The following is a 12,043-nucleotide window of genomic DNA, read 5'->3' as shown; positions in this document are numbered from 1 at the left end:
ATGCCAGCTTGATAGCATAATTATGCTCTTCACCTTCATCCATAATTATATGCACCCCTACTCCCCCACCGGCTTGGCAGGATGAGCAGTCAACGACGACTTGCCAAGGCTTCATAAGAGGTGCATGTTCGACCCCTTCCGGGAAATCAATAAATTCTGCTACAAAATTTGCCAACTCCTGTCCCTTAATAGCATTCGGTGGTGAGTATTCGATGTCAAACTCACTCAACTCCACGGCCCAGTTCGTAAGGCGACCTAAGGCATCCGGTCTTTGTAGGATCTTCTTCAGGGGGGTCTTGGTAAGGACCCTTAGCGGGTGTGCTTAGAAATACAGTCAGAGTTTCTGGGTGGTTACCACTAAGGCGCAGGCGAGTTGCTCTATGCGCGGGTACTTGGCTTCTACTCTCGATATGCTCGGCTTGTGTTGTACACGGGCCTCTAGGCCCCTACCTTCGTCTCGTACTTGGGCTGAGGAAGCCGCTTATGGGGAGACTGATAGGTAAAGGGTCAACGCTTCTCCGCATCTTGGTTGGCTGAGGAGTGGAGGGCTAGCAAGGCATTTCTTGAGATCTTTAAACATGCAGTCACACTCTTCATCTCATGTCCGTGCTTTATGCAAAACCTTGAAAAATGGTAGGCACTTGTCGGTGGATCTCGACACGAATCTGTTAAGGGATGCTACTCGTCCGGCTAGTTTATGTATTTTGTTTATGCTTTGAGGGGGGCCATGTTGAGTATGGCTTCCACTTTCTTTGGGTTGGCTTCTATCCCCACTCAAATATGATGAATTCCAATCATTTCTCAGAGCCTATGCCAAAGGCGCACTTCGCCGAGTTCAGCTTCATCTAGTACTGCCTTAATATCGTGAAGGCTTCACGGAGGTCGTCCAGGTGTTGCTCAAGGGTCCCCCACTTTTGACCAGCAAATCATCCACGTAGACCTCCATGTTTCCTCCGATCTAATTTTTAAACATACGGTTGACCAACTGCTGGTCAGTGTCACCCGTATTTTTCAATCCAAACGGCATGGCCGAGTAGCAGTATAATCCTCAATCAGTGATGAACAAGGTTTTTTCCTCGTTGCTTGAGTTCATGCAGATCTGGTTGTACCCAGAGTAAGCATCCATGAAACTGAGCATGCGGTGGCCGGCATTGGAGTCGACGATCAGGTCGATCCGAGGTAGCGGTAAGCTGTCTTTTGGTCAGGCCTTATTCAAGTCGGTGAAGTTAACACACATTCTCCACTTGCCCTTTTTTTTCACCAATACCACATTGGACAGCCAGTCCGGATAATGGGCCTCCTGTATGAAGCACACCGCAAGTAGCAGGTCAACTTCCCCCGCGATGGCAACATTCTTTTCTATGCTGAAGTTTCGACCTTTTTGTCTTACTCCCTTATCCTTTGGGTCCACGCTCAGGTGGTGCTGTATGACCTCTAGGTCAATCCTGGACATGTCTTTGTGACTCAAGGTGAAGACATCCCAATGCTCCATGAGGAGCTATTGTGTTGCATCAATGCATTTTTCATGTCGAAAGTAATCTCGCTGCAAATCCTAACGGCAGCTTCCGGTCACCACCTTCATGAGCCCCTACTAATCTCAGACCTCCCCCCTCCGCCGGGGTCTACTCGAGCGGGGGTGGGAGGTTGTGGTCACTGGTCGGGTAATGGACCATACATACCTCGACATTTTTAGGCTTCAACTCTCGCACGTAATGCTTTTGTGCCATGACTTGCATGCCTTTTCTTGCTTCCTCTGTGTTGCCTCCTTCTCCTACGTTCTTGGATACCATGTGCTCATTGTTGCTTGATTCCACCTCATTTTCTGGCTGGTTGGTGGTCACTTTGAGTGTCTCGTTTTCCTTCCGGAGGGTCTCTACCACCATAGTCAGTTTTCTCACAGTTCTTCCTTTGCGATGAACCTCGCTTCCATGTTTGCTGACATTGTTTCTTCCTGTCCCCGAGTTGTCTGAGAACAGGTTGTCACAGGCGCACAAAGGACACCTGAAGTCTATAGAGATACCACAGACGGCGCCACTGTTAACGTCATGTTTCACTCACCTTTGGGCCGAGTTCCAGAAACTCGAGTCTTTAGGCTTTCACCTGCACACTTGAGCAAACACGGAGAATAGGGGGCCTCTATGATGATCGGGGAGTCTCCGATACTAAAGTCAGTATATCTTTTTAGTAGTTTGTGCATAAGTTTAAAGGAATCAGAGACAGTTCTTTGTACCTAGGGATTGGCTTTTATACTAAGTTTCTGGTGGGGATCACCCATCTCTGACTCCAATGAATTTATGTCCTTTCTATTGTTCCTTTGTCAAAATTATTTAATGCGCGTAGCTTCTTGGATGGCGTCATTAAATGTGGAGTAGAGTCTAGGAGGTGGCGCTATTAATGCGGCGTGGCTCCCTGACTCACTTTATCTAACGGGTGTTCCCCGTCAATCCCCTCCATGCTTGTTGTCAGAAGATCAAGTGTTCTCCGTATGTCCCACTTGCCTGCCTGTGCAGGTTTCCGAGGACAGGGTGTCGAAGGGGTGGTGTCAGGACGGCGAGCCCCATCTCCCCTGTTGTCTGCTTTCCCCATGTATGGGTTGCTTCAGGGGTAGGTTTTGGTTGCGGGCCGAATACTCTATAGAGGCCCACTGACTCTTCTTAGTTGGGGGGTGTTGTTGGGCTTGGCCGTGCTCTATGACTTGCTTACCCCGTGGTCCCTCGTGGGCTCGATGATAAGGGGAAAAACCCTTTGCACTTTGCCTTATTTTCTTTATATTTTATCTTTTAAATGTCACATTTAAAAAAAACTCACGACAATATTTCTAGGGCATGGCCACCATGTGCCACCGCATGCATCTCACCACATCTAGCGACTACATGCTGTCATATCAATGAAATTGGCATTTTATGATATGATAGATTTCCCACCCACCTGTACTACTGGCTCACGACCTGCATGCATTATCACAGTTCAGTGAGAGATAATCCGACCATTGGCAACTTGGATAAGGCAATGTTGTCTATCCAACTATCTTACCACATTTCCTAATCAAAATTTTGAGTATGAGGAAATAGATCTCTTTTTCAAATGACTCAGATCAACAAACTACAATGCATTAGGGCATCTAGTTTGGCCAAATTCATTTTCATAATTTAGCTAATATCATACTTCTTTACATTTGCATATTCCATTTAAATTCAATTCTCATATTGGATTATCCATTCACTCTCTATATAATAATAAATTATTATTAATTTAATAATTTTTTATTTAATTTATTTTTATTACATTTTGTAGTTCTACTAATTAAATGTTAATAATAATTATATTCTAATTAAATTAATATTATAAAATCATATTTTCGAAAGTCATTTAATGCTAATAACAAAAAATATTTTACTAAATTCATCTAAATTTCTATCTAAATTTCTTAATTACAAATTAAATAGTATTTTTACTTTGAGTGAGAAATTAATATTTTAATGTTTAATTAACTAACAGTAGTCTTCTATCTTTAGCCAAGCACTGTAATTTAAATTTAAATTATTTTAATTATATCTAACTCAATGTAGAGTCTTTTTAATACAGATTATCTAAATTTTAACTATTTCTTATTAACTTGACCAAGCCAATGAAATACTCTTACAACAATGGACAAACCATTGTCTCCAACATGGCAACATAATAATGAACCGTAACAAACTGTCATTTAAGACGCCCCTTTATGGGAATGGGTGGATACCAATTTATTGGTTTTTTTTTTTTTTTTTTTTTTGACAGTTTTCACGTTGTACTTAATACAATGAGATGTTTGTTGGGAAACTCCCTTTAAGGGTATTTTGATATGTCGATAAAATGCATGTAGAAAAAAGAAAAACGAAAAAAGAAGCGGATTAGTTTGGGCCTTAAAAATGTAAACAATAGATCAAGTTTACATACAAATAATTTGTACAAATTTTAAATAGATAAGTCTCATATAAATCTTTATAAAAAAATAAAATTCATCTTTAAAAAGTGTAAAAAGAAACCTATTCTTTATTAGTAACATCCATTTTTTTACAAAGTGTTTATATGAAAATTGTCTATTTAGGACTTATACATAACATTACTCTTAATTATAATTTCTCCATTAATGCTAATCAATCTCAATTGCTACCATCTTTCTTGTTTGTTAACCCTCTAGCTAAAGTTACTAAACAACATAGACTATATTTTTTAATTGACCAACACGAGCAGCATGGTGGCCTTGGGGCGAGCCGTATAAACCAAATGTCTAAATTCAAAACTCCACATCTACACCGGAACATTGGACGGGGAGAATTTTTCTTTGAATTACTTGAAATGCACTCTCAGAAAACTCCCTACCAAAGATTTATTCACCCCAAAGATTAGTCAAAACTCCTTCCCAAGTCACAGGTTTCAAGATTGAGGATTAGTTAAGGCTCCCAAGAATTTTGTAGTGTAGAGTTTTAGGTTGCGTTTAGATAGTGAAGTATTCTCAGATATTTTGTAAATAATAGAAAAATAATAATGATAAAATATTAAATAATAATAAATAATTATGAAAAATAAGTAAAAAAATAATAATAAAATAATGAATAATTGTGAGACATTATAAGAATACATAAAGTATTATGAAAATAATGAATATTGACTGAATGAAGTACTGACCAGATTTTATGGTTGTGTCAAAGAAAAAGAAGGAAAACGAAATAAATAATTTTATTATTTTGGTTCAGTTAAAACATAATCTAAGGAGATGAAAGATTATTACAAGAATCACTATAAGAACAAATAATTCTACAGCTTGTAGAATCCACCAAAAAAGAATCCACCAAACCTGTTCACCTAATACATATAAACTTTCTAATGTGTAAAAAATGATTCTCTTTCAAGACACTATGATGGGGAAAAAAATTAAGAAAAGAAAAACGTCCTATTAAAAGTCAAAATTTTCTGCTTCTGACTCTACAATGATGCAACCACAGATCGAGAATTCATCATGGGGGAAGATCGCATATATATAATCAGTAGCAAATTTTAACTTAAGAGACAATCTTGGAGATATGGGTGGCTTTGATTTATGTACCTTTCCCATAGAGGCTTATACCTGCCAATGGCAAACTTTAGCCATGGCTTCATGTTGCCGTTGAAGTGAATTACTGCTGCACTCTCAATCAAACGGTTGTCGATGTTCAAATCATATCCCAGCCCTAACACATGCCATCTCCGATCAAGTGGCTCGGTGAGACCATAAAACGTTAGAAGGCCGGCGGGAAGGGTGCCTAGCTTCCAGAGTGTCCCATCAGTGTTCTGCTCCTGCCAATGATGATACCGGGCAGTCACGTTTGCTTTCCTCCATGCAATCAAATCGAAGACATTCATACCAAATGCCCATCCACATGTTTGTGGGTCAAAATTCGAGCTGATAATTGAGTTTGAGAAGTTGAGATACTTGTAGTAACGATGAAAGGCTTCAAGACAAGTTTCCACTGCTCCATTTACATTTCCATGCAAATCCAACGAAAAAAGTGGCGTCAGATCCTTCTGGACCACAACATCATCATCGAGAAAAACTACCTTCTCTAGCTGTGGATAGATCTCCGGAATGTAAAACCGAAGGTGATTCAGCAAAGACAGGTACTTTGGGTTCCGCAGCTTCGGCTCAATGTTTAAATGTTCACCTCCTCCAAAATAGTAGGCCCATGAATTTGCATCAAGGAGTTGTTTCACAATGGGGGCATATGACGCATTTAACCAAGAAAAATCCTCGATGTTCTGCACATCTATGGTAGACCCCTTGAAGTCGTTGCCAAGGAACCAAGCCTGCATTGCTCCATAGTTGACTCCATTGGTGACAATATGGAAGACCAATTGCTTGGGATGATCAGCATTGGAGATAGTGGAATTCACAACTACAGAGGTAGCCACTACATTATCTGAAAAGATACAGAAATGGTATAGATTGTTGTCTGTAAGTCGAGGAGAGTTTCTCTTGTCATCTGCGAGTTCTTGCAGAGATTGCTTTTTAAGCCAGTCAGCTATGAGTTTAACATTTACACAATGAAGACTCTTGGGTATTGCTTCAGATGCCAGTTGCCCAAACACCGTGCTTTGAACGGTTGCTGCATTTGCACGCTCTTCAAGGGCTTGAATATGAGATTTCATTGTCATTATTGTTGTTGCAATGTCATAATGGGCATCCTGTGCCTTAAAAATGAGAGATGATAGGCTTTTAATTATTGGCTCTGCTTCCTCTAATGTGATGGGCGCCCCCCTCATGGCAGCTTTGGAAAGCAAAAGCTGGCAGCTTCTGATTTTTGAGCTCAGCTCCCAAGCAAGGTGAAGGTTATTGTGCTCTTTGGCAATAATGACATAAGCCTTGGCAAGTGTCATTTGCTCAGCTAATTGCCGGGAAAACGAGGTAGCACTTAATACTTGTTCGGTAAAGTTCCAATCCTTATGGGCAGCTTGTTCAATTCTTGCATTTCTCTCCTGGCAAAGGGAGGTCACATGCCCAGTCAAACAACAAATACAAAAAGCAATCGGCCATATAATATTTGCAGCAATGCAGTCAATTCATCATACAAAACAATATATTAAAAAAACAAATACGCTAAAAGGGAATGGACGCAAAAAGCTCTGCCTTTCCACAAGCCAATCAAACTAAGAAAATATATGCCATGGAGCAATAGAAATCATCATCCCACTAAAAGCAATCTTATAAAAATTCCAATAAAAGTAAAAATTAACAGAATGAAATATAGATTTGAAGTTTTTCTCTGCATGTGATGATTGTAGGCAAACCAAGATCAATTGTGCCAGCCCTTCATCTTTTTTTATGTTTCATTTTCTGGTGGAGATCTCTTCTCTTCATACCAATGAGAACTGAGGTAGATTATGTTTTGTTGTAATGTCTGAAGCAAAAAATTACCAAGTCTAGTTATAACTTAATTATAAATATCTTGGTTAGTATAGTTGTTTGGCTTGAATGGAAGCCACTAATCGATAAAGAAAATTCTGTAAAATTAGAAATCAGAATAGGCTCACAAATTTCCATCTCAAAGTTGACAGATGTTTACATGTATATTCTTGATATATGAGCAAACCATACAGGCGAAGGTTATTGACCATAGTAATGTTTATATTGGGAACAGACCTACACTTGTTGCCACTAGCCAGCGGTGGTGGCAGTTCATTGACAAAATGCTGGGAGAGTTAGGTAGATGATGGTAGCAACGGTAATGGCAGTGAGAAAATGGCAACACTAGTCAATAGTTGCCAAAAGATTGTGGGTAGTGTGGTGGCAATTCTGGTGACAAAGAGCCAAGTATTTTTTTACTTTTTATTTTTTCTGTTTCCTACTTGCCTCTCATTTTTCCCTCCGCAATCACTATATTCAACTTTTCCAATAGGACTGAAAATATGAATTAAACCTTTCAAAATCAATTGTAATTTCAATGCTTTGTGGCACCACAAACACATGATTCAAAGCTCCATATTGATTCCACTACTTCTATAAACCAAAACTATCAGTACTGATACCAAAAGCAGTGAACCAGATACTACTGCAGTAAAACAATTCACATAAGAAACTATTAAAGATATCTTTAGTTTTATTTGGCATCCTTCTAGGCAGAAAAATAGATAACTGCTGACACTCAGCAGGCATACATACCTTAGCTAGTACTCTCACTTGTAACTTAAAGACGTTTTGTGAAAATGATAATTTATTGGAGAAGCTAGGTCAGAAAGTCTATGTAACATACCATGCAAAATATATAACAGTAAACATGGCCTAAAAGAACAGAATATAACATGCACCACAGTATAAACAGTTTGTTTGCATTGATAATAGCTTCTTAGTTTTATGCTTAAGAGAAACTACGAACTTATATTCAGAAATGATATTTCCAGGAGTTCCAAATATATATATATATATATATATATATATATATATATATATATTCACAAACTTATATTCTGTAATTGAAATATTGAAGTTAGCACTACAAACAATTTTAAAATAGACAGTTTCATTTGGGATAATAAATGCCCATGAATGGGGCATGTAACCTGGAGCATGTTCCTAGGATCAGGAAGCAATGGTTTTTCTTCATAGAATAGTTCTGGCAGATAATAGTATAAGGAGAATTCTAATCAAATGGGCATTAGATTTATCATTTGTGCAACATTAATGCAAGTTATTACTACCGAGACTTATGGTACAGAGATCGCATGAACAAAGTCGGAATCAACTCTCCCTCGAGCACCTTTGAAATTGACTAAAAAACAAGCAATTAATATTAATATTCTCTCTGTCTTTATATATTTTCCACCCTTCCTCTACCAATAATCTAGAGTAAAGCTATCATTGATCTTTTCACATAACTAGTAATTAATGACATCCTACCATCAATATTCTTGCACAGTTGGCAGAGCATGAGTTTCATGCAGCATCTCACGTTCAGCAGAACAAGAAAATATCAACCCTTTATTGTAAAATTACACAACAACAGTATGGCATCGCAAATCTATTTTTCAAAAATCGATTCATATTAACAAATTAACATAAAAAAAGTAACATCAACTTGCATTAAGAATAAAACATACATTGAACAATAAAATCCACAAATTATGACCTTAGATTAGAACCAAGGTTTCGAAGGGAAGCTACTCCAATATCACATTAGCCCCGATGGTGCCAATATATAATTCAGAAGCATAATGTGAATGTATTAATGAACCTTAGTGAAGGTGATGAAACTCACATTAAGGGCAACAAAAATCATGTATTCAAAGTATTGAAGCATTAAAGAGTAAAGTACGCACGCAAGATATATGAAAATTAAATAATTAGGACCTTTTTATCCCATGTCTTTAGATCAATATTTCCAAGTATTAGACTCTTGTCGGGTACAGTGAAAAAGAGGAAAGGGAATCGAGTAACTTGATTTGTCACCCAACATACTAGATTAATATTTGAGAATATAATGCAAAACATATAGCAGCAGAGACTTGGTCAAATTGTTGGGAAAAAAAATCTTAGCTGTATCAGTCTACAGTATATGAGTATTGCAATTTTGCATAATTATTTAGGGTCATGTATTATCATACAACCTTGTCAATGGGATCTCCTACGACATATAACTGTTTTAGGACAATTATAGCTATTCAATTGCTATTGTCAACAATGTATTAAATCACTGAAGCTTAGTCATTAGATTTCTTCCCTCCAAAACACAAATTTAAGGGAAATCGCCGAAATGGTTTTCAAAAGAGATTCCACATAATCAGAAGGAAAATTTATAGGAATTTTAAAGCAAGTCAATTTTTTTAGAAATTCAACCAAAGTATGAAATAGGAAAGTTTGCAATGACATTTCAAGAAATCCTACAAAAACCACATGAAGACTGTAGTTGTGATAATTTGGAGGTAAAGACAATAAATTACTGAGAAAAGCCTTGAGAGGTGAACAGGATCAATGACCTTTTCCACTATCTTGATATATTAGCTAGATTAATGTATCAATGAAAGAGAAAAAAGCCATCCAGACCACCAGATTGCTTTCTTTTCTAAAAATATATCCGGCCAACTACTACAAACAGAAACACCAAGAATGGCAGTCAATGTAATCACTTTAGTTACTATGTGATTCAGTTTGTCTACTCAACTCAAATCGATGCCATCTTCCTAAACAAGTTTTTGGTCACAATACAATTTTGATCCCTGAAATATGTCAAATTTTCACTTGTAGCTGAACTACAGATTTTGACAAATAAAAACTGATGTTTAGAAAAGCCTTCATCAAAGAAATGCAACAGTCTGTCCAAAAAAGCCTTCATCCAAGAAATGTAAAGCTCCTGGTTGCCTGTTGATTTTATATTTGAGCTGGCACATTATTAAAGCATCAAAGTAACTTGTTGTTCCTTCATTAGTATAGACCAGTTCACTCAACAGAGGACTCCTCTATTCCATAAGGTTAGAACCAGTTAAATATAATTGTAAAATGATGCCCTAAACAGAAAGACAAATCACGGTTTCTTTAACAAGACCATGTTACATATTTATCAGTTAGAATGGAAGTTTACAAGAACTGAAAACTTGTACACTATGTCACAATCAACTATAGTCTCCTAACTTCTAAAATGATAGTTTAGCACCAACAACTTGCATAGCTGATATGACAATGGGACTACTTCCATCAGTTTTCAGTCCCATATAAGCACAACTTTTTGCATTTGTAATTGTGAGTTAGGATCACATCTGACCTTGCACAATGCAATTCAATATGATCTAGGGCAAAAACAAACAAGTGGCACCATTTCTATAAGTACACACAAAATTAATGTGACATCCCAGCATTAATTGATGTTTTCTCCTCGTTCTAAAGCACACCACTGACACAAACGACCAGGCCTTAAGAGATTGAAACACCCTAGGATGAGGACTGAAATACAACGAATTGCAAGTAACATTTATATTAAAAAATTAAGCTTGTCAACCGACGTGAAGAAGTTTATTTTTGATAAGTAAACCAGCGTAAAGAACTCAAAATGGGATTCATATACATTGACTGCATACGTGACAACTAAAATACCTGCTATGAACGTTAAGTTTTTTTTTAAGCATGCTATGAACGTCAATTTAAATTCCCATAAAATGGTTTGAGCATTCAATTCGGCATACTCCAAGGCCTAAATTATCGAAAATTCGAAAAAGACAAGAAAAGCCGGATTTTCTATTGCAATATTTATCTTAAGGGCAGTATCAAAACTCAGATATCAATTCAAACCACATATTTTTGCAAGTATATCAAATCCAAAAGCTCCAGAATCAAATGGGTATCATAAAAGAGAACTAAAATCACCAACGTAGAGCCTCTAAATCCAAGTAACGCATGGAACAAGGAAAAATGAACAATATAGCAACCTCAGGGTCATCTGTATCCTTACCAAAGCCGGCTTTTCTACCAGATCTTCGCGCTGATTATGATGAACTACAAACAAAACGAGGCCTGCAATAGCGAACAAACCAAGAAGCGCCCAGATCCAAAACGAAAACCTCCTTCGAACTGGGCGCCGGTACTCGGCCGGCCGCCGCCGCATCTTCCGCGGACTCCTTCCACAATTCACAACCAAATTAAGTATCCGCACCGACAAAAATTTCAGATTCAATCAAAAAGCCATCGAGTTTTGGCTCACTCGGGTCAGACACCACATCAATAATTCAAATTGACCCATACCCGGATTCAATCAACAACCTACTAAAACAAGAACTCTCAGCATACCACCCTAGTTTTGGTTCACTTGGATCGACACCAAATTTTAGTACATGAACGAAGAACTCGCTGTATGGCATATATAAATACACTCTAACGTGAAACAATCAAGAACTGAAGAGAGTGACAACAATAGAATCTTTAGGTTATTTGGGAATTGAATAACGAAAACGAAACGAAAACACCAGGACTGATGAAAGTGATCTGTGAGTGCGCGTGTATATGGGAAAACTTGGGAAGAGAGCAAAGAATTTTCCAAAAGGGCTTTTGAACGTGAAATTGAAGCTCCAGGCAATGAGTGAGGTGCTTGGCGAGGGAAAGGAAAGGAAAGGAAAAGAAAAGAAAATAACAAAGGTAAAGGACGGCACTTGAAACCATGTGATGTCCGCCTCATGTTAAGGGCTTATAGGATTTTCTTCCGAAGAAGAGACTCTTCGTGTGAAACCTTTCTTTTTTAATTAGAATAATTATTGGGCAATCTTATGCTAAGCAATTTTTTTTTTTTTGAGCTATTCTACTTTCAATTTGGCCTGTCAAGTATATTGTTTATATCATTTAAATTGTAAATTTTAATTTATAATATTTAAATTTTAAAAATTTGTCTTCAAAAAATTACTTTATATTAGCAATTTATTAAATATACTTTACACATCGTTTTGAGAATTTAATTTTTCATTTATTTACGGTTTTCCTCCGAAGAGTCTTTTTTTTATGCAAGTTATTGTTTGTACTCGAAATAGGATTATAATTGTACAAGTGATTGAA

General features: G+C 37.5%; 1 protein-coding gene across 1 annotated transcript; it reads right to left on the bottom strand.

Annotated features, from left to right (window-relative positions):
* Positions 1-4,700: 4,700 nt before the first annotated feature.
* Positions 4,701-11,709, bottom strand: LOC121234803 (hexosyltransferase GAUT11). Its single transcript, XM_041130903.1, has 2 exons — positions 10,953-11,709; positions 4,701-6,492 (listed from the first exon to the last, which is right to left on the bottom strand). Exons 1-2 carry the CDS (start codon positions 11,103-11,105, stop codon positions 5,038-5,040), a joined length of 1,608 nt encoding a protein of 535 aa, XP_040986837.1. The 5' UTR covers positions 11,106-11,709; the 3' UTR covers positions 4,701-5,037.
* Positions 11,710-12,043: the final 334 nt, after the last annotated feature.

Source organism: Juglans microcarpa x Juglans regia, chromosome 6D (genome assembly GCF_004785595.1).
Source record: "Juglans microcarpa x Juglans regia isolate MS1-56 chromosome 6D, Jm3101_v1.0, whole genome shotgun sequence".
NCBI classification, from domain to species: Eukaryota; Viridiplantae; Streptophyta; class Magnoliopsida; order Fagales; family Juglandaceae; genus Juglans; species Juglans microcarpa x Juglans regia.
Note: the sequence above shows the minus strand (reverse complement) of the source record. Positions and strands in the feature narration are given on the sequence as shown.

Excerpts from the sequence above, each read along its gene's own strand:
- LOC121234803 (XM_041130903.1), bottom strand. The coding sequence starts at position 11,105 with ATGCGGCGGCGGCCGGCCGAGTACCGGCGCCCAGTTCGAAGGAGGTTT. Across the intron at positions 6,493-10,952 it reads TGGTAGAAAAGCCGGCTTTG|GAGAGAAATGCAAGAATTGA; the intron begins GTAAGGATACAG and ends TCCCTTTGCCAG.